Source organism: Hoplias malabaricus, chromosome 10 (genome assembly GCF_029633855.1).
Source record: "Hoplias malabaricus isolate fHopMal1 chromosome 10, fHopMal1.hap1, whole genome shotgun sequence".
Lineage (NCBI taxonomy): Eukaryota > Metazoa > Chordata > Actinopteri > Characiformes > Erythrinidae > Hoplias > Hoplias malabaricus.
This window is the reverse complement of record NC_089809.1, coordinates 20,394,485-20,417,837: the sequence shown is the minus strand read 5'-3', so window position 1 is coordinate 20,417,837 and position 23,353 is coordinate 20,394,485. Positions and strand designations below refer to the sequence as shown.

General features: G+C 36.1%; 2 protein-coding genes across 4 annotated transcripts; both read right to left on the bottom strand.

Annotated features, from left to right (window-relative positions):
- Positions 1-9,568: 9,568 nt before the first annotated feature.
- nudt17 (nudix (nucleoside diphosphate linked moiety X)-type motif 17) lies at positions 9,569-15,376 on the bottom strand. Its single transcript, XM_066683308.1, has 8 exons — positions 15,050-15,376; positions 14,830-14,946; positions 14,040-14,223; positions 12,861-12,886; positions 12,663-12,758; positions 12,180-12,278; positions 11,808-11,944; positions 9,569-11,536 (listed from the first exon to the last, which is right to left on the bottom strand). Exons 1-8 carry the CDS (start codon positions 15,122-15,124, stop codon positions 11,365-11,367), a joined length of 906 nt encoding a protein of 301 aa, XP_066539405.1. The 5' UTR covers positions 15,125-15,376; the 3' UTR covers positions 9,569-11,364.
- A 600-nt stretch (positions 15,377-15,976) lies between these two features.
- si:dkey-7j14.5 (uncharacterized protein LOC556563 homolog) lies at positions 15,977-22,545 on the bottom strand. Of its 3 annotated transcripts, none has more exons than XM_066683369.1 (8): positions 22,399-22,545; positions 22,121-22,208; positions 20,764-20,874; positions 20,464-20,520; positions 19,518-19,634; positions 18,907-18,975; positions 18,347-18,460; positions 15,977-17,849 (listed from the first exon to the last, which is right to left on the bottom strand). In XM_066683369.1, the coding sequence occupies exons 2-8, from the start codon at positions 22,178-22,180 to the stop codon at positions 17,763-17,765; spliced, it is 615 nt and encodes a 204-aa protein (XP_066539466.1). In that variant the 5' UTR covers positions 22,181-22,208; positions 22,399-22,545; the 3' UTR covers positions 15,977-17,762. The 3 variants fall into 3 exon arrangements, with proteins under 3 accessions (XP_066539466.1, XP_066539467.1, XP_066539468.1); XM_066683370.1 differs by lacking the exon at positions 22,399-22,545 and adding an exon at positions 22,366-22,384; XM_066683371.1 differs by lacking the exon at positions 18,907-18,975.
- Positions 22,546-23,353: the final 808 nt, after the last annotated feature.

The following is a 23,353-nucleotide window of genomic DNA, read 5'->3' as shown; positions in this document are numbered from 1 at the left end:
ATTTCATGTTCAACTGAAATGTAATCTCTTTTGAGTTTGGATTCTTTGTGTGATTTTAAACCTGTGTGTGGAGCATTGGTCCATTAAACATCTCTCAAAGCTCAAAAACAAACAAAGAATGTAGGAACATAAAGTACAGTGATGGGAGTAATTTCATTCTGATGTTTTCACCAAAATTCACTCATTTAAAGTATGCTCTCCTTTTATTTTAAATCAAAACCAAAATGTTCATTTAATGGTATATTCTTTTATTTAATATCAATTCACTTCAGTGTTTGATCATTTCAACACAGTGCAAATTCAGATTTACATTTCACAACTTTCCCAGTACTTTGCTTAATGTGAAATTTTGTTCGTGTTGTCATTGGCCAAAATAAGTTTTTACATTACATTATCTGCATAATAAATGGAAAAACAGAAATGGTCAAAAATTACTTGGGAAAAATATGTTTTCATTGACCTTCAAAGGTAAGGTTTTTGATGCCAATTGGAAATACAACATTTATTTGAATATGATCATGTATGGGAAAATAAATTAAACATGAACTAGAGACATGTAATTATACAGGTGTATAGACATAAAATGAATACTGTATTAAAGTGTATTGGGGAAAGAGAGTGTCTTGGAGTGTATTCAAATTATTGTATTGGAGAAAGAGAACAGTTTGGGATATTTTATAAAACTAACATTTACAATTATGGCATTTCACAGAGAGTCTTAAAGCATCATGCAATGTTAATCATGTTACAAAATCAGGTGAATGCAGAATGGCCCAAGGAATCTTGTTAGTATAGGATGGTGTTCCTGCCAAAGGTGGGAATCAGACCCAAGTGTACCATCTGTTACTGACTACATATAATGAAAAAAGCAATGAAACGTTTATTGGCTACTGCAGATGTAATGCGTTCTGATGGAGGTAAATCTGTCTCTCTGCAGGTGTTGTTTTGCCAGACAGTGTCACCGTATCTCCTGGAGGTAATACGACATCTGCAGAGTTATCTGCCGTTATTATTGGCCTCAAAATCACCAACAGGATTTACAATGACTCACTCACGGACAAGCAATCCCCTCACTACAGAATGCTGCGGGGAGAGGTGGAGAATGTGGTAAGATGCCTTTTCCTCACACCCAAGCTTCTGATAACAGCAGTCCAAACAGGACGTGGTGACTCATAAAACACTAAACAGATGCTTTTTTCTGAGCAGCCAGACAGGTCAACTGTGAATATCATAATGTCATAATGTGAATATGTTAGTAGCAGTTTATTAAAACATCAATGAGCTTTATGTATTATCCACTACATGAATGTTTAAGTTTCCTCCCTCTGTCCAGTTTTTCAACACTTACAGTGCAACACCATTGCTTCAGTACGAAGGCATTTCAGAGATGACTTTCAGGTAATTGTGTTTCAAATAGACATAACACAGATTTGAAATATTCCACCACATCCCATTAATACATTATTTAAGATAAAATAAGTACATATATACAGTACATATTCAAATTCTGTACATACCAAATACAGAGTATGATTACTTAAAAGTGCACACATTGTTGCCAAAGACCTTCAGATGTGTGTAGCTGTATAATCTCCTTTAAAAAAAAAAACCAATATAATCTCCTTGAAACAAAATATGAAGCTCTGTGGGTGCCACACATCAGTTTAGGCCATTATGCTCAATGCCAGCTGTATTTGGATGTAATATGCTGTAGGTTGGATGCAATGTGCTGCTGTGAAACAGCAGGAGTGTGGCCCACTCTGGAGTATGGGAGCCCAATTCAGTAATCTGAGTTGAGCTGGAGCAGTGTTTGTTGTCCAGAACTAAGCACCCACCATCAGTACCTGACCTGACTTATATTCTCATGGCTGAATGGCATCAACTCCTCACTTAAATGTTCCAGCATATATTCTTAAACTCTCTCTAGTTATACATTTAATTTAAGAAGGAATGTTGGATGAACAGCTTTCTAAAAAAAACTTTGTCCATATGATTTATTCTGTATATAGAAAAAAATATGAAGCCTAAACCTGGCATGTTCTTTTGATAAAAAATGACCTGGATATTTTGTCTCACCCTTTTATTTAATGACATAAACTGAAGTATTTGTACTAAATATAGGACAAGAAATTAAACCACAGCTGTTCAGGTCATTTTTAACATGCAATTTTATTTGTCTTTAGCAATGGATCAGTGATTGCTTCTTCCACTGCCCTGTTTGGCAGTAACCAAATAAATGAGCATCTTGTGAAAAATATATTTGTATTAAATTACAAACGTCGGCCATCTGCAGTCCTTGATCTAAACATCAGCTACACTGCAGGTAAAACACATTCCTAATGATGATTGTTTGACAGAATCTGTTTTTGTACTTGGAAAAAAAAGACCCAGTATCCCATATAGGTTACTGCATATAATATACTAGGGAAAATAAAATAAACCCTACAAAATGATGAACCTTAAAATCTTAAAACCTTTATACATATTATATATTTGTTGTAAATTGTTTTCAGATTTAACAGTATTCCTAAAAAATATTTATTTTTGAAATTGTTCTTTATTTTGAAAAGTTCTTTATTTTGTGCTATAGATTTCTTTCATAAGGAACGCAGATTTGCATAAGTAGACACAATGTGTCATTTTTTTATATCGTGTTGAATTTTCATGATGTCAGCCAAAATATAAGCTTCCAAATTGACTTCCAAAAATGTAATTATAAACAATGTTACCTTACATTTAGAATGTAAAGAAAAAAAAGCCCATTTTCCTAAACATTTTCCATTTTGCAGATTTGTTTTTTGAGATTTGTTTTTTCCTACAAGGGATGTGTTCATTTGTGTTTATTTGTTTCCACTCTAGAAAAACAACAAAACATGATATGATAAGGGAAATTTTTGCATAGAAATGCATGTACTGTTCATGTGAAATATATGGATGTGTTTTTTCTTATAATCTGTATGATTTTGACATGTTTGCAGATCAAGAACCCACACCTGCCACACTTCCTCTGGAGCTAGCTGATATAAACAGTACCACTTACTCAGTCACCAGTAGCACTACAAGCACCACAACTGCACACACCATGAATAACAGCTTGACATCCCCACACTCTTCTGCAGAGACCTTCACACACTCCCCTACACACACTTCCACACACACCTCCATAATGCCCTCTATACATACTACTATAAATGCCTCAATCACCACTTCAAACACAGATCTGACATCTCACACCTCTAGTCAACCACAGAGTCACACTTTAACTGGACTTGTCAATTCTGCAATCTCACAATCCAATAACTCCAATAACGAAACACACTGGAATGACACAACTGTACATCCAATCAAAAGCTCCACTCATCACTATGATACGCCAAATAAAACAGTCAACACCATCCTCACAGAGCACCCTAGTCATTTCAGCACAACAGCTTCCAATCATTCAGCTTCCAGTGTCTCCAGCGGTCCTGGGGTAACCAAGAAGCCCTCAGGCCCAGGAGGGTCAGACACAACCCCAACAACCCATTCTTCTTTTAGCTCCACTGTCCTAGCCACAGCAAAACAGCAAGGAGTCCCTGGCTGGGGTGTGGCCCTGCTGGTGTTGGCTGCCATCATACTCTTCCTCCTCCTTCTCCTCTTCATACTACTGGTGAGTCTTACATAGACTCCCAATTAAAGCATTCACAACAGTAAAGATCATACAATAGTACTTTAATGTTCTTTCAAGACATTTGACTGATTATGGAGATATTGCATTGGGCATGCTGTAATATACTGAAGATCCTGTTGCCCTATTTCTGTATAAATTGCTTGAAATCCCCTATAAAATGCTTTTTGTACATCAGTGTGACTGTGATATTATTTAATGCACTCAAATTCACTGTTTATAGTTAGTCTTCAAAGCAAATGTTCCACATAGTGTTAAAATAATGCACCTTAGATACAATCTTTGAGCTGTGGTATGAGAAAAATGTATAAGTTCCAAAGAGCTCCCACTTAATGAATACTCTGCCAATTGACTTCCAGTAAAGTTATTAACTCCAGACTTACACTCAAAACTTAGTGACTAAATAACTCTTTGCATCGATTTCCATGTAAACGTACATAATAAGCCACATGATTAATAGAAGGCACAAAACCAGTTTCCCATACATTATTCAAATTATTAAAGGTTTGTCCTGTAAACCAAGCATCATTTAAGAACTTTAATTTTTAAAGGTGCTGGTGAGGAAAACTGTATTGTTTTGCTGAAACATAAATGAAGCCTGCTCCTCCTCACAGCTTCTGTGTTGGTGCTGTTGGTGGAGACGGCAAGGCTTCATGAACGTGTCTGATCCAGATCCTCCAGGCTACTATAACCCTGACATTCCTATGTACTCCACACACAGCACGTATGACTCGCAAAACAGCAAACCACTGGTGAGTGAACCTCCATGGGCACCTCAGCCCTGGGCTTTATTGTTTATATGACAACACTACAAGAAACACACCAGACTGAGCCACTGCACTTACTGCATTTTTTTCATTAAAGGAACACTTTTTATTTTTTTGAGGGGGGGGGGGGGGGGTGGCTCCTTTTAGTGTAATTCACTTTTACCACACTGTACTTAAATCAATAGGGAGGAGGGTGCTTTCCTGCTCTCCTCCAAAAGTTACATAATGCCATTACTGCAGTGTTGAGCCCAGAGTAACAACAACAACAGAGGCTCTGTTCTCCCCATTACAGGTCAGTGAAGCATCACAATGATTTTGAAGCTGTAATTTTAAGGTAAACATATTACGTAATGTTCTTTTAAGTGAATTCAGTGATTACACTGAAAATGTGCTTTGAATTTAATAGACTCATGTCTGGTGCTCCACATGAATGAAATGTATCACAAAAATTTGTTTTCATTTTACTTTTGACTGGTGATAGTCAAATTTATGTAATAAGGTTTATTGAAGTGTACATCATTTAAAAATTAAGATGCCACAAAGCTAGATCTAGGTTCCCTAAAGTCTTATGTATGAGGGTGAGGAACCATTTTATTGAACTCTACTGATCATGGACAGTTACAGTAAGATCACATAATGCTAACTGACATAGCAAATAATTATATTCCTTTAAGAATGGAAGGGTTCCAAAGTTTTAAGTAAATTTAATAAAGTGTGAAGAATGTAAGCATTCATAAAGAAATTTTCTAAAACCATTCAGCCAATTAAAGGGCCATTTATGAGCCGTAATTGTGAAGATTCTGGAAAACCTTTTAAAGCTTGAGTGTTAACAGAAACAAAAAGGGATTATGGGTTTGTTACTATGTGCTTAATTTGAAAGGGTTAATGTAGAGGTAACAGTAGCCTACTTGCATGGAATTAGCATTCTCCCCCTCCATCTCCATCCATGTAAAACATGCCGGCACAAACGCTGCTCAGTAGTAGGCAAAACTGGTTGCTATTACTGAGCAGACTCACTTCCCTCAGAGCTGTATAGGCCTCTCATTGTGTGGGGCAGCTTTGACGGAGTAACCTGAAGCGTGGGAAACTCTACTCCTGCTCTGAGCTTCTGTTTCCCCAACTGCCCTGGAGCTGCCATCTTATCAGACTCCACACTGCACTGTCTGCTGATCAGCCCCAGCAGCCAAGAGAGCAAGAGATTTCCTAGGAGGAAGCCATAAATGAAGCAGCATCCCTTTAGGGAAACAACCACTGAAAGGTTCTTTAGGGAACCAAAAGAATTCTTAAATGGAATTAATCCAAAGTACCTTCTTTGTAACAGACAAATCTCTTGTAATAAACAGCTCATGATGAAAACATTCATGAAGATATAAACATTTATAATGGCTTATGTTGTAAGTGTAATCTGTCATAAATGCTGCAATATCATGTCACATTTCAGACATTGGTTAAAATGATTTGGTATCTTAAATTAGCTAGTGCATATTATTGGCCCTGTGATAATCTGAGCTTTAAAATTTGTCATTTCACCCCAAAATGACACCTAACAACTTGAATGTAGTTCTGCTGAACAAAGGAAAATTATATATGAACTACATTTAAAACGTTTCCCCTTGAAAGGAAATGGAAATCATGAATGCCATGTCCTCTGGGCAAAAAAGGAGAGGGACCATCCAGCTTCTAATAAGTGTAATAAATATCCTTGATGGTATAGGGGTGCATTACTTCACCTGGCATGGGTGACTTGCACATCTGTGAAGGCACCATTAATGCTGAATAATATATAGAGGTATTGGAGCAACATGCTGCCACCTAAACAATGTAATTTCCAGTGAAGTCCTTGATTATTTAATTAAGATAAGAACAATCCACATTCAGCATGCACTACTATATGGCTCCTAAATGAGTCTAGTGCTAAACTAATTCAGACCTGTCACCCACTGAAAATAACTGGTGCATTATGAAACACAAACCCTCTGTAACAGCAACCCCAAGCTATTGAGTAGGTGAAATCCTATATGAAGATAAAATGGGGAAACATCTCAGTTTCACAAATAGAGCAAATGGTTGCCTCAGATCCTCAAATGATTACAGATTGTTGTTAAAATGAAGAGTTAATGCAAAACAGTTATTAACCTTCCGCTGTCCCAACTCTTTTGGAATATGTTGCTGGCATGAATATAAAATATGTCAAATATTTTTCAAAAAACAATAAACTTTGTCAGCTTCAACATCTAAAATGCTTTTTTTATATATATATTTTCAATTAAATATAGGGTTTACATTAGTTGCACATCTTTGCATTTTGTTTTATTTACATTTTGCTGAGTGTCCCAACCCTTTTTGGAAATGGGATCCAAAATTAAATTCAGATGTTCAATGAAAACATCAGTGAAAATTTTTCTTTGTGTCTTTTCAGTTTAAAAATAGCTTCAAGAGAATGAACACATCACAGACTCTGGTATTGATTGTATTTTACAAAATGTTCCAGCTTTTTATTTTTAAATGGATTTGTATGTTTCGTAAAAAACTGAATAGTGGTGAAAAATATTTTATTTAATTTTGCATTAGAAATAAGTATTTACTTGATACATATTGCATTACACTGCATAATGATTATGCTATGGCTGTGCTTGAAGTCATTTTAGACCATTGCTCCAGTTCCTTTACACAAAGAGGTCTTTTATTGTTTACTTGAAAGACTGCCTGCTAGTCGCATTGTGGCAAGTTCACATACAGCAAGTCATGGAAAGGGAGTCTTGACCTAAACAAAAAGCATTTTTTCACATGTTTAAAATTTAAAAATAAACAATCACTACATGAAGTGTATGGTATAGTGTAGTGGGTTTCTCTTCCCAGATTGGGCAGAAATAAAATGGTGCCAAATGCTGTAAATGTCATTTTCATGTACATCTTTGTACATAAGTTTATGCAAATGCATTACTTCCCATGTATTCATAGATTTAAATACATTATCTTTAAAGAGATGTAGAATAAGTCTTGTTTATGTAGTATTATAATACTTTTTATTTCTTTATCTCTATCAGCAGGACTCAGATTCTGAGAAACCACCAAAAACCCGGACTGGGATGTACGTAGTGAACCAGTGATGCAGCAGCTATTGATGATTTAAAGATAAATGGAAAACATTTGAATGCAATGATGCAATGATGAAAGTCAAGTCACAATTTACTCATTTATTCATTCAGGGGCTGTGGCTGGCTCCCTGTTCTCTCATTGTACTGTTCTAACAGCCTTCCTTTTTGTCTGGAAAACACATCACAGTCCTCAGACTGTAATACCAAACTCAAACATATGCTTTCCTGCAATATTAAGGTTGCAATAGCCCGAGTCATACTGATTACACTAATGTACTGTAAACTGACATGCATGTGACAGCAATATTTCACAAGACAGCATAATTTTCCTTCAATATTCTTTAACTGATAATGCTAGTGTATATATATATATATATATATACATTCTGATTGTATAAATAAATGAATGAACTTGCTTCAGAAAGACTTTGTTGTTTTTGTTCAGTTACTACTGGATGGTAATTTACTGTTAAGGGCAAAATATGTTATGAAGCTGGGCACAAAAGAAGAACATGCAACAAAATAAATTCCTATATAAGTAAAAAGGAAATTAATTTTATCCTGCTGGACTGCCATACATTACAAAAGATGAGGTGTGTGTCCACATTACTTCACCCCTGTGTTAGTGATTCTCAGGGCTAACAGAAATATGCCATTGTGCATACTGAACTAACTCAGAGATTCCCCTCTAGTCCAGTATTAGAAAAGTAAACACATTTAGGGAATTGAGGTATAAATAAGCAAATGCTGTTGTCATAGATCAGAAAATAATTCTGAAAAAAAATTAACCTACAGAGGTCAATGAAATATGCTAGGCACAATCCTCCTAGTGTAATGGAAAACCCCTGAAAACTAAAAATTATTCGTAGGTTGTGTGCTGCAAAATATTAGTATGTATAGAGTATGCATATAGGGAACATATATGTATTTATGTTTCTATGAAACCAAGCAAGAACATGTAACATATGAATAAGTTAACATATTTTAAATATATGCCCATAACTTTGCGGACACTGTGAATTGCATTTTTAAAGGTGCACCTGTTGCACCTATTTCAGTACAACTGGGATGATCTGGCATGGTGTTTATGTTCCAGACTAATAATCTTGTGGCTGAATGGAATCAAATCCCCAGTTTGATTTTTTTTGCCAACTTCAGCAATGGGGGAAATGTTGGATAAAAAGCTGTCCACAGTTTGTTGACCATAGAACGATATTTTAATTGTGGATTTCTGGAACTAATATAGTAGATGCTAAAATAGAAAAGAAAATATTAAAATAGTTACAGATTACACAAAGGAAAAAAAAGGAATCTCACTTATATTTTCTGTTGAAGCGTCATCTTGTGACTTATTGCATATCTGTTATCACACTCCGTTACACCTAGGCAGGTCCAGGCCAGGTGGAGCTGAGACTGATAAATAGTGGCGCACAATATGATTAAGCACTTATTGGTTGTTGTTTGTTGGATTTTGAAGGAAAACAAAACCTCTAAGGATTACTCACTGGTTACACACGTGGTGCGACATGAGAAAATTTCAGGAAAATAACCAAGATGTCTGCTTCATGTAATGTGCATAAAAGGAAAAGAACCCTGAATAATTAGCATCAGGTCTACATAAAATCATGCTGTACAGGAAGGAGTGCTTAAAGCCTCCTTCCTGTACAACATGATTCCTTAGTTTAAATGACTGCCTCATCAGAAAATCCAACTCAGGTATTTCCCTTATTTCAGAGTCCACTGGCCAACACATTTCCAGTGTTTCATAGTTCCACTGTTAAACCAAAGAACCAAATCTTGTACACTAACTATATTTTTGCTATTTAATTACATTTGATATATACAAGAAATCTGTGTAAATGTGATTTTGTGAAATATTACTTCACTGCACTGCATTTTTACAAAAGTTATGTTACTGAGACTCAACCAGCACTTGGTTCAGCAAACAATTTTCTAATAATGTTCACATGCACAGTTCAGTGAGTGAATTTTTTTAATGACTGATTTCTGATGTGGGCGGCACGGTGGCACAACAGGTAGTGTCACAGTCACACAGCTCCAGGGGCCTGGAAGTTGTGGGTTCGATTCCCGCTCCTGGTGACTGTATGTGAGGAGGTGTGTTGTCCGCGTGGGTTTCCTCCGGGTGCTCCAGTTTCTTCCCACAGTCCAAAAACACACGTAGGTAGGTGGATTGGCGACTCAAAAGTGTCCATGAATGTGTGTGTGTTGCCCTGTGAAGGACTGGCGCCCCCTCCAGGGTGTATTCCCGCCTTGCGCCCAATGATTCCAGGTAGGCTCTGGACCCACCACGACCCTGAACTGGATAAGCGGTTACAGATAATGAATGAATAATTTCCGATGTGTGACTCTCATTAGTGCTGTCAGAGGGAAGGTATTGTTTTATTTCACCAAGGTCTGATAAAAATGGCTTAAGGTTAACAAACAATGCAGTCTGGGCTTCATTCCTGGAACTATATACATAATTAAAGAAGCAAAGTAAACATATCATATTAGACTTTTTTAAGCAATATATAAAACAATCAGGCAATTCAACATAAGATAAAAAGAGAATTTAAAAATTCCAATTTACAAAAGTGTACATTTACAAGCCATTTATAAAACCAAAACAATACAAATGACTTACAGCTATCTACTTCTGTCCAGTTTTAAAAGAAATAACTGTAAACTTACAGTTTCAGCTTACATCATCCTCTTGAAATTATTTATTTTAATGATATTTTGAAGGATAGATGTCCATTTTTAAACTTTTGTAAAATAACAGTTGTTTTTCATAAATATTTAAAGATGTTAAATATTAAAAAAAACAGTGTGGCTCTCTAAAACAAGGCATGGAATCAATCTATCGATCTGGAAGGCTTTGCTTACATTTTAAACATTGATATGAAATAATTATTAAATTATATATATTTAAAAAATCATGTATTTTTATTCTGTGACATACAGTGTAGTACCCTACATTCAGCTTTGCATGAAATTACTCTGAATGTGAAAAAACCCCAAAACAACCCACACACAAATTATTAATTTGCATGACATCAGAATCAAGTTTTGTGCACGCCAAATTTAAGGTATGTTTATTGGAAAATTCTGTGATTTTTTTTCCTTAATATATTCCAGAGTTCAGTAACAGCTTAGGCTTTTTAGCTCATAAGAAACCACAGGCTGTCAGTTGAACACTGACCCAAATAACACTTGTACAATACAGGAGTGGTCAAAATCATTGCAAGGCAATTAGTCAACACAATTAGTCAGCAAGCTTGGCCTTTGTAATATAGTTTATGCTTTGACAATGTGCCAATTCAATCATAAAAGATGGCACTCTACAAGAACACGTAACTTTATGCTGTACAATAAGTTTCTGATTTCTGTAAAGAAAAATAACATGTATTTGAGCAGAATACATTCACTAATAATACTTTTGGATTTCCTAAATTGTTTATGAGCATGTATTTGTTGCCTTGGACTCCTTCTATCTTCATGTTGTTAACTATATATTTCACATAGTGTTGAAGAGACAGCAGTGTTTAGTGCCCTCCTGTGGCTAAAACAAACTTTAAAAATTTATAGCATAATCTAATAGATTACTGATTTGAAGAAAAGAATTGGGTATTAATTACAGGTCTTAATCACATCTTTCAGGCAACACTTACAAATATTACTATTAAAAAAACCTCAGTGAAAGTAAGACTAGCAGGTAAAAAAAATACTGGATGCATGTTTGGGTTCAGAAAATATACAAACTACATAACTAGCAGATAATGCTATGACAAGGCACTTTCACAGACGAGAGCGGAAAGAAGAGTCTTCTGTTTTAGTTCTTTTCACCACTAGCTCCCAGGGTCTGCAGCCAGAGCTCTAAAGCATACTTGGTTCCAGTGCTAACTCGCTCCACGTCTTCTCCCTTGGCTGGAGCTCGGTTACAGAACACTAACACCGGCAATGTGGACTCACTAAGCTCACCTACTGGAGACACATCCATCACACTGCAATACAACAACACAGACAACATCAACAGCACTGCTATCACCTGCACAGAGATCATTCGATCATAATCTACTTTGGCAGTTTTAAGTTCTTGATTGTTTATGTATCAAGAAATGTTTATTTAGAATACACTTTTGATATAAAGAGTGATCATTTTCCTGAAATGCAAAGTGTGTTGTTTTTATGTGAAACATATCTGAGATACAAGATTTTCTTATCAAAACAACAATGTCACGAAGTAACAGATGAATCAGTAAGAATCTGGTATACCTGACAGAATGAGGCAGATCAGCTGGTATATGGACAGAATTTTCCTCTCCATCCACAGCAGACACAATGGCCTTGACCAGACCCACATCAGCCCACACACATCCACTCACCTCTTTAGGCTCTGGCCTCAGTAAGGACTATCAGAGAAAGAAATACAGATACTTATAAAATGTAGACATATGTTCTTAAACCAGACTGGCTGTAAAATATAAATCCATTTATACAGTAATCATATATTAGATAGAATCATAGATTTTAGACAGAATCATAGAGTTTTTGACACTTACTGCCAATAATTTTATTATATTTATTAGCACAATGTAGGCTAACTAATATTTAATATCACCTGATCCTAAATCAGTACTACAGTACCTTCAATTGCAGGTGTGTAAAGTAAGTGGACACCAAGATGTAGATGACGATATGATGCCTCTTTGGCAGTCCATTGGAGAGCATGGGTGGATACACAGACTAGAGAATAGAGGGGTAGCCAGCTGAGCATTAAGGTAATCAAAATCAAATGTTTTTCTTTAAAATAAAGTCATTAATTTAAATTCAGATTAGCACAAAATCTTCTGGATGACTTTCGCACAAGAACACAATGTTACAGACGAAAAGTTGATGTCTGAGACCCTAAAACACTAAAACATTGTGTTCACAATCACCCATGGACCACAGCTTCTGTGCAGCATTTTCAGTACTCCATATACATCCCAGGGGATATTTTTTGTTTTTATCAATAATTTGTTGTGATAGTATTTTTACATTATGTGAATATCCAGCAAGTTTCTACAGTGTGACACATGTTAGTCCCACATCTCTAAAATGAGTGTCCACTCAGCAATTTGAGCCCACCTCCCAAAGGCCTAGCAGTCGAGTAGCGGAGATGTCTGCAGGGTTGAGTTTGAGACCAGTCTCTTCCCTCAGCTCTCTCAGGCCAGCATCCAACAGCTAACACAAAGGGGACATAGAGAAGCGGGTAAGGAATCATTGTCAAATAAATAAAATACATAAAATTACTGTTAATACAAGAAATGGAGGTATTGTGTGTACCTTTTCATCCAGTTCCACATGACCACCTGCAGAAAATAAGAACTACATTTTTATATGGTAAATTCTACTCTATCATTAGTCATTTTGCTGCCACTTGAAAAGGGCCCTTGTATTTTTATAATTTTTTGAGATCTGTCATTTCAATACATCAGTATTAATCAGGGGACTCAACTTGGGATCAGTAATAATGGGCATGTAATAGCCTTCTTCAGTCAACTTGCAGTTTATAAAGCTTATATTTTTTAATTTGAAATTTATAATTTTCTGCTTATATCAGCAAAAGTATATTTTATTAATTTTCACAGAATTATTCAAGCAATAAAAGAATAATAGACTATTACACAATTCATAGTAGGAAATGTACAGCTAATGTCATTGTGATATTTTATACATGATTTAGTAAGGCAGTTTCAGGTCTGAGACAGGGTTTTCGTTGTACTTTTCTCTGTCAATACCCAAGTTACATAGTACCCTCTCATGAAGTAAGTGTAAGATATTTTCATTGTATTAGGGTCAGATAATAAACATAAAAACTAGAATGAGAAGTGAGAAAATGGTGGCACAACAGGTAGCGTTACTGTCACACAGTTCCAGGTTCCTGGGGTTATAGATTTTCGCCCTGCCTCTAATGCAGAGCCGTCTAAATGATTAAATGGTTGTAGACAGTCAGCCAGTGCACTGCTCTGCAGTTCTGCTCTTTTGCCCCAAACCAAAGAAGAGTAAAGCTACCCTTGCCAGTTACACAATATACTCTTCAGCTGTCCAACTGCTATGGTACGAGGGTAAAATTAACGGCTTATTAATCAATTAATGTTGTGAAATTTGATTAAATTATACTGACATTCACATCTCTATTTAATACACTGCAAAATAGTGTTTAATCATAATACATTGGGCAAATCATAACACTACAAAATCATGTCAGGAGCAGTGCACGTATTTCTCAACCTCACAACAGTATCACAGCCTTTCCTCATGATTCCCATGATTTCATCTATTCACTGGCTCACTACTAAAAGATAAGCATGAATAAGATTGGGTTTCATGTAAATGAGATATAAATGAGCCATGGCTGGCATACACTGAATAAAAGTCCAATGACTCAGCTCATCCCAATCTGAAATCATTTTTATGCATCTTTGATAAATCAAGATAAAACGTCTGCAGCGCCACACTCACCGGGCGGGACCCACACATTAGGGAAGATCCTGAGAGTGGCAGCCCGCCGGGTCAGTAACAGCCTCTGATTGGATGTCTCCAGCAACAAGGCCACGCCCACATCCACCCCTCGGCTCAGAGTGTCGGGAGGAAGGGAGGAGGCCTCTGAGTGAGACAGGAGTTTGATTGGGCAGAAGGACGCCCTCTACAGGCAAAAAGGCTTACTTATTTTTTTTTACTATATAATTTATTTTTAAATAGGTATTACAAAGGATGATACATTTATCAAAAACACAAGTAAAATCTTACAATTCTTATAAAAAGGAAAAATAAAGAATTAAAAAAAAATATTTGAAAATCACATTTTATTGACTACATAGACAACAAAACATTACAGGAATTGGTAATAGCATGAAGTGAATATTTATAAAAATAAAACATTGAACAAACATTTCTGATTATGGAATTTACTAGAGGACAAATCAGCGTTCCCTGTTCTAGACTATAGAGTACCCTGGGCCTGGAAGGATTTCTGCTTTGTGGGATTTCACTGCAATATCTGACAGTCAAACATCCTGAATGTTTAAATAGTTAAAATTTATTTTAGGTCATCAGCTAAACTCCTACACACACATTCCCGTTCATCAAAATAACACTTTTAGAATTTAAAAGAAAAAAAAGAAAATAGTGTTTTAAACTTTTTTCTAAATTAATTAAAAGGTGCCTTAAGGGATTGTCTTTAATTACTGAGGGGTCATGCTGACACAGTGATGCTAGTTAAATACATTCTAATGGTGATTTGAAATCTAACCTTTAGAGGAACGCCCCCCTCATGACTCCCCTCACACAAAATAAACCGATTATTCTCCAGAGAGCAGCTCACAGTTGCTTGATCCTCAACATTTCCCGCGAAGTGTCCAGTAATGCTCTAAAACAGAAGAAAAATAGTTACAAGTCAATAGCCTCATGATGATTAAAAGTGTGTTGAGAAAGTTTATACACCGTGACAGCGGCTCTTTTTCAGAACAGACCTCAACAAAGCGGGCGCACTGCGGCGCTGAGCTCTCCTTAGACAAGTGCACCAGGATCTTCCTCACCCTCTCCATAATTAATACACATTCAACAGCATTTATTCAGAGCCTCATTCAACCAAAAACAGCGATTATACCACCTCTGCGGCCAAGACACGACATATTAACAAGATTGTAACCAACTACTTAAAAAAATAACGCACAACCCAACATCAGACATCAGTCTTCTACAAATCAATAGAATTCTGATTGAAATCTGTCGAAAATGTAATGAAAATTCTGCTGTATATACTTCTCTCAACTGTCAGAAACAGACGCCCTCCTGCAAAAAAATGGCGCCGGACATTTCATAATAAAAGTTACAGATTAGTTATAAAATAAAATAAATAATTAAATGTCATATAGAAACAAAATTAAAATAGATACCAGCGATAGTTATTTTGTATAAATAATTATAAATGTGTATAACATTTGCATATAGCCAGAGATCACAACTTATGCAGCCTTCAAGTTCACAAGGGCCTTTAAAATAAATATATACAATAATGTGCAAAAATCTTAAGCACCTAAAGTTATTATTATTTATATTATTTCATCTTCTCAATAAGTGTGGCAAGCTTGTATAAAATGACATATATTTACAATAAATGCAAAGACATAAACTCGGTACAAGGACTGTTTTTCCTAAAATGTGCTACATATGTTGTGAACTAGTGTGAAGAACAAAGTTATTTCCAGATATTTTCCTTGATTTTATAGATTTGTTGAATAAATAGCATGCTTAATGAAAAGCCCTAATTATTAGTGTTTGTAGATTAATCTGCAATGAACTATGTGATAAAATTCATAGCTGGTATAATTCTGAGTGTAAAACTATTAATACCAAAATAAATCCACAATTAAGACATTAAGATGAAAATGGACAGAATTTTAATTCATTGTTTAGGGTCAGTTGAGAGCTTTATAACCACATTACCCGAACAACAGTAGCTAACAGTCCCCACCCCTAAATAGATCTGATATCAATGTATTTATTATATATTAACCAAACAAATATTTTAAACAGATAACTCTTCTACAAAGTTCTGCTTGTCTTTACATTACTTTCTTGCAATTAAGAAAGCCAAAATAAAAACAATTCTAGTAATTTGTTTATTTTAATTATCAATCATCCATAAACACACATGAAACTGCCTACATTTTTACATCACTACATATAAAGAGGTCATATAATACAGGCACGATGTAAATCTCACATGCTGTCATAAAGGCAATGATATACTGACACAAACAGTATTGTGAACTGACAACACATGCTTCCACAAGAGGATTTTACAACACCAGTTGAGCCCTTAGAGAGGGTTCAACCTCTAACTATTTGTTTTTAGAGTGTCCATAATTTTGGTCACAAGTGGTGGCACTTACAAAGTTGGCAGTCATCATAGCTTTCCTGAAGTATCAGTAAAGATAAAATAAGATGACAAAAAAAGCCAAGCAATGCCAATAATTTTTTGGTGTTAACACTTAGATGATTCTAATTTTGTTCCTCCCCATTAGAAACACACCCTATTTCAAATGTGTCTTCTAGAGTACACTAGGTAACATTTATCAAGCTTTCTTTCTTTGGCAATATATTTCAACTCTTCTTTAAATAGCAAAATCATTCATTCATTCATTCATTCATTCATTCATTCATTCATTCATTGTCTGTAATTGCTTATCCAGTTCAGAGTCACGGTATGTCCGGAGCATACCCGGAATCACTGGGAACAAGGCTGGAACACACCCTTGAGGGGGCACCTGTCCTTCACAGGGTGACACACACTCACACATTCACTCACACAGTCACACCTACGGACAATTTTGAGTCACTCACTTTTTGAACTGTGGAAGGAAACCAGAGCACGCAGAGGAAACCCACGTGAACACTGGGAGAACATACCAAACTCCTCACAGACAGTCACCCGTAGCAGGGCTAAAACCTACAACCTGGAGCTGCCTGACAGCAAACACTACCTGCTGCATACACTACCTGTTATTTGCATATTAAAATGTTCTTTAAAATATACTAATGGTGATTTAACATGTATTAATGCATCATTGTGATTTTTAGTTGACCAGATAGAGTCATTGCTGGGCCCAATTCTTCTGTTTTGAGGAAAAGCTTGATAAATGTTGTTCAGTATTTTACCATTTTGCAGTGTTTAAGACATGCCAGATGTTTCATGCAAATGATATACTACATGACTACAGGAAAGACTTACAGTAATCAAATGTGCACCATTTTAATATATCATACCTCTTCATAGTTCTTCTATGTTCTTCAAGCAGTTGTAGTCCAGCACTGAGAAATACTTAGATTTCTAATTTTGACATTGTTGAACAGTTCTATAAGACCTCTTACAATCATACAGCATTCGTTCTATTTCTAATTGTTGCTACTACATTGGTTTTCTCATGCAAAGAAACCACTGCATATTAGTGCAAAATGAATGCAGTTCTAGCAGCTATAGCTAAGCTATCAAAATCTTACACGTTTGGAGGTGAGAAACAGCCGAACAGTAAACAGCTAGCCATTAACCTACATAGAAATTGCTTACAGTCACAAAAGTTTTTTTTTTTAACCTGTGTGTTTTGTAGGTGAAAGAGTCCTCTTTTTGATTGGTGTGAAACTGTGCTAAAATTGTTGATCTTGTGAGTGTCCTTTGTAGTGTCAGTTCCCAGCATTCATTACAGGCTTAGCCTGTCCTCCAGCACCATATTGTGGGTTTGGTGTGGCGTTGGGAATGGGTGTCATCTCCTGCAGGCAAGCAGAGGAAATAAATAAAAACATAGAAATGACATAAATTGCCGGGTTAGAGTACTGCAATGATAAGTGGTTGCAGATAATGAAGGAATGAATGAATGATATAGTACTCTACAAAGTTACATACCACCATTAAGTTTCTTTCATCTCCAGGCATAAAAATATTTTCTTTTTAACTGCATGTATGTATACAATCTGATTAGATCCATAGCCATGAGTTGTCTTTTCACAGTATAAGGATGAACAGGAATGCCTGCAGTTACAGCCTGTCTAATTGGTTTCTATTGTATTGTATCTGTATTAGAATCTCCTGCATTTTCACTTAGTTTACTTTGGCTTTCTTCTTTTTATTATGTTGGTGGATTATCAAATGTCTAATGGCCTCCAAATTAATAATTTGTACTCATGGACAGTCTGACTGAAAATGATTGGAGAGTAGACTCTGAGTTTGGCACAGTACCGAATCTTCACTGACTGCAATATGTGCTTACCTTAATAGCACTGACAGACAGAGCATATACTCCGAAAAGGGCTACCACCAACCCGATAATACACGCCAGCACCAAAGAACCAATCAGAGTGCCCAAAATCCCATTCACCAAAAACTGCAGATAAAAATTCACAACATAAATGCAAAACTGAATGTGATAAGCATTTTATGGATTAAGCAGAGTTGTATAGTAAATAGCAGAGCAGTAAATCAACACAGAACATTTTTAGACTCCTATTAAACAATTTGTGGGGCTTAGAAAGAGACTTAATGCAACAATATATGATGCTCAGATGGAACACTGGAAAATGTTATACTTCATTTAAAAGTGCAATGTCAAAACAATTCATTGCATTATAAAATTGGCTCATAATGAGCCTTTACCCACTCCATGCCCTTAAATTTTAAAAGCTGATTACATAAGCCCAAAGCATGTAGACATAACTACTATTGCCAGGATGTTATTAATTTAAATGGACTTTTCCCTCCATTTGAAGAATATACTGGCCACAAATGCATATAAAAGGGTTACTGGACATTAAAGCACAGAATACAACTCACCTCCTTATGGCCCCCTTTCTCCCCTTCTCCACAGCAAGCCCAAACTGAATGGAGTGGGTCACAACACCACTGAAAGGAGCAGGGCAGAGCCTGGAGTCACACCTTTCTCACAGCTTTCTGAAACCTTACTATAAATTCTACTCTTTAATTTCTAATGAATTCTTTCTAAATTTTCTTTTCCAACTGCATTCCATGTCTAAAATAACCGTGCAGTGTTTTAATGTATAAGACATTTAAAAGTCACATTTCGCATTTTCAAGACACAAGCTGGTGAAATGTGGATATCTATATGTGGTTGTATATCAAATGGCGAGACATTTGTGGAAGTATAACATTTTCCAATTTGAGCATCATTTTAAGAAACAGACAATATGTACTGTATTTAAACTCAGCATCCACAAATGTAGTTCATCTCAACCTAACCAGTGTCTTCTGTTCAAGGCCAGTGCTCAGGAAATAAATATATCCATCATAGGTTTCATATTTGTCTAGTATATTTCTTGTCAATTTTTTGTTACATCTGTGTTAATCGGTCTAAAAGTGAGACTTAGTATTTTTAAAGTAAAATTGTATTGGACAGAGAAGAAGTATAAGGTATAGCAGGTGTTTACCTCTGTGTCTCTGTAATAGTAGGACTCCCCGCGGAAAGGTATATGCCTGGCCATGAGGCCAAATCCAACAATATCAAATGCTGCAGTCAGCAACTGCAAAACAATGTTCATACCCACCTGTAAAAGCAGAAAATGAAATATTTAGTCTCTATATAAAATATTGTAGTCTAAGAACAAAACCTTTTATCTGCTTTATTATTGTTTATTTAATCTTGTGTCATATTCTGAAAACTGAATAAAAATGAATTAAAAAAGGAGCAATAGAGATGCTCCAAAATTGGGATTATAGTATTTTTTACATGTTTCTCAAGCGCTCAAACATCAAAAGTACATAACAAATATTAAATAAATACAGAAAATAACAGCATCACTGAAATCACGACTATAAATGATGTAAAATAGGAGAGATTGTCATTTGATGTCACTGCAGGCACAATTAATCAGCCTTAGAATCCAGCAGTTAGCATTTTCATTCAAGCATATCGAGATGCTGGTGCAGCAGCAGATTCAGGAGGAGGTCTTCCCTTTATGATAAAAAAACTCAGCTTAACATCATTATTGTTGGAAAGTGAAGCTCTGTGTTGGCAAGCTTAAGTAATGGATTAAAAAGTTTTGATAAACTGGACAATAGCTGAAAAATGGTGTTTCCCTATTTACTTTTTTTTCTGCCAGTGAAAAAAGAAAAAAGGCAGAGCTGTCTAAGGTGCTGAAGTTGCAAGATTTCAGCTTTTAATCAGCACTGTGTGGTCCAAGGTTCAGTATTGCTCTTGCTCAGCAGGCTCCTACATAATATGTTAAAAGCTTGTGTTTGTGAGATGCCTAGCATTTTTTCATAAACATGCTCAGGGTAGTTTTACACTTACTTTTTATTTACACTTACTTTTTTGTGATATACATAAAATAAACATAACAAGTAGTTAATGTTAGATAACCTAGTATGTCATACCAGACATTTAGTAGGCCTCCTGCCAGCGTGCACCAAGACAATTCCAGTGATAATGAGCTGTGAATTAAAGCACAGCACAAAACACAAAACAAATCATTTTGTCACACTTAGAGTGGTTGGAATGTTTATATAAACAGCTTTTTAATATTTCAACATATGTCACTGCATTTATATTATATAAGAACAAGCCAGAGAGCTGTAATTTAAACACAAAAGAAGCAAACATGAAAAAAGCAGAAAGTAAAACTGAGCAGTATATTCAGGTTAATTCTCTATTGCTGTGATGAGACACATCTTTACCTGAGCACCATTTAGGATGAGAATGATGATCTCCCGCTGGATGTGATAGTGTAGTTTATAGACAATTGTACTCAGAGTGACTGCCAGCGTGCCAATAATGATCTCCACTGCCTAAAGAGAAGATCAACAGTTAAAGAACTACTCTGGTGTCGAGTATCTATCTTATCTCTAGCATTAGATCGATTGATACAGACATTCGTTCTCTGGTACTTAGAAAAATAGATTTCTGTGTCATAACCGCACTTGCCATTTGACCTATTATGAAGTGAACACACACATCAACATCTATCATATTCTATACAAAGAAATATGTGACATTGGAAGAGTGTTAATGAATTTTTATTTTGCCATTTTATAATCTGAATATGATCCAAATTAATATAATTAAACTGTTAAAGAATCTTTGAACAAGGTTCTTTTTCTGTCTAAAAGGCTGCAAAAGGATATGGTCATTTTGTGCCTTCTAGGTTAAAATGAAACAGTTTCAAAACAGATGCATTTAAACAAAGGGATCAGAGGGCAATCAATAATGTGATCTAAAATTGGATAAATGTGATATGTAGATTAATAGCATTAAAAGTGCAATATTACATAAACTGTAAAATTAAGAATATGATTTATTTTATTGCATTGTTTTAGCAATAGCATAATCACAAGTGCATTCTATGTCTGTGAAAACCTGTTGGTTAAAAATGAATAAATAAAGATAAAATAAAAGATCACCCCACACCAGAGGTAAATACACTATCCATGATTTAAGACGCACAACTTCTGTTGGCTAGATACATGAAGTACAATATTGGAGACAGACACTTCAGGGAAACTGCCTAGTGCATCTTTAAATGCAAATACATATCATTAGCAAATAATTGAGTTATTGAGCTCCTAACTGAAATGCCTTCACATGAACAGGAATACACAGATGTGTTGGGGTTTTGTCAGAATACAGAAATCTGACTGAATTTCAGTGCTGCAGCGACTTAACTGCATTCCAGATTCTTGTGTGAAATGTGCTGCGATAGAGCAAGGTGTGAAATGTGGAAGATGGATGGCACTGCTCCAGTCCTGTGCTGCTTGTTTGTTTGTGTGTCTGCGTGCGTGCGTCAGATATGGGCGTTTCCTTGGCATGGGACCCTGCTATAATTGTAAAAAAAAAGCACATCATGGCAGATGTTGTGATGCCAGTGGCAAGGAGTGTTTTACACGTAACACATTCAGGAGCAAAAACAACAGAACAGCCTCAATGATACCACGAGGATGTCGCTGGCTGCTTTGTTATCACACAGTGGAGAGTTATATTCGGGTATGGGCTGGTTTTCTGTGGTGAACAGCTAAAAGATTAGAAAAAGAGACTCACCCCGAGGGTTTTGGGCTCGACGCTTTTAAACGCCTTCATCTGGGACGGGTACAGCGACATGGCGAGCTCCAGACGGGATCGGGAAATACTGTCACCAAACACAGCAAGTCAACGACCAGTGAACACTGAGGCGAACAGCATTTCTCTCACTCACACACACGTCTACTATCTGCTGCACATCCCCTTGCCCTCGCCCTATAAATGAGCCATTCCCTGCCATTACAATAATGCGTGTTTCCGCGTACCTGAATGTTTTTTTGAGTCCTGTAAGCCCTTACCTCGTTGTGCAGAGCAATAGTGCAGAGCTGAACTCGTGCAAATCGAGGAGGGGTCGCCGCAGCCCGCTGCAGCACTGTTGATGTAATGATGGGAGGCGATTGGAGGAGAGAATAAACTCTCAGCCTCTCTCTCCTTATCTCTCTCGGTAGGACACCCATGCAGCACTTCACATGATGGAGGAGCCCATGATGGTTTGTTTTATTTTTGTCCCAGTTATGAATTATGCACTGGATTTTTGGGGCTAGTCTAGCAGCCTGCAGTAATGTAATACTTATGCCCTGCTGTGTAATACCCAGCACACAATAGAAATCAATCCAACGTTTCTTCTGAAATCAATGGAGGCTGTAGTAAGAGCATTTACTCTTACACCATGCAAATTGCTGGGAGAATTCGATTTCATTCAGCTATTGCTGGTCCTGGAGCTTATACCTCACGAGCATAGGGTTTTGTGCAGCAGCTCCAGTGCATCTCATTTATGCTTTTATAGGAATATTAACAGAAATGTGTTCACATCAGTGGCTACAAAAAGAGATGAGAAAAAAAGGATTTATTATTTATTTGTTAATTATTAGCGTTATTATTTAGCAACGTGTTCCCTCTTCTTTATTTTATTCAGTTTTTATTTATTGGTTCTCATAGTTCAGCATTTACATATTTCCAGTTTCCAATTTGTGTACATAACCATTTTCCCTTATTATCCAAACATAAAATCCGTAGCTATTAACCATGTGAAAAAACAACAACAAAAAAAACCAAACAAAAAAAACACATACAGCTATTATTAACATTCAAGTCCCCTGCAGTCAGTTCCAGCGTTATTCATTCACAGAGCAAAGTCCAAGCCAGAAAAGTCTGCCATGTCCATAACTGATATACAGGGGTTGGACAATGAAACTGAAACACATGTCATTTTAGTGTGGGAGGTTTCATGGCTAAATTGGACCAGCCTGGTGG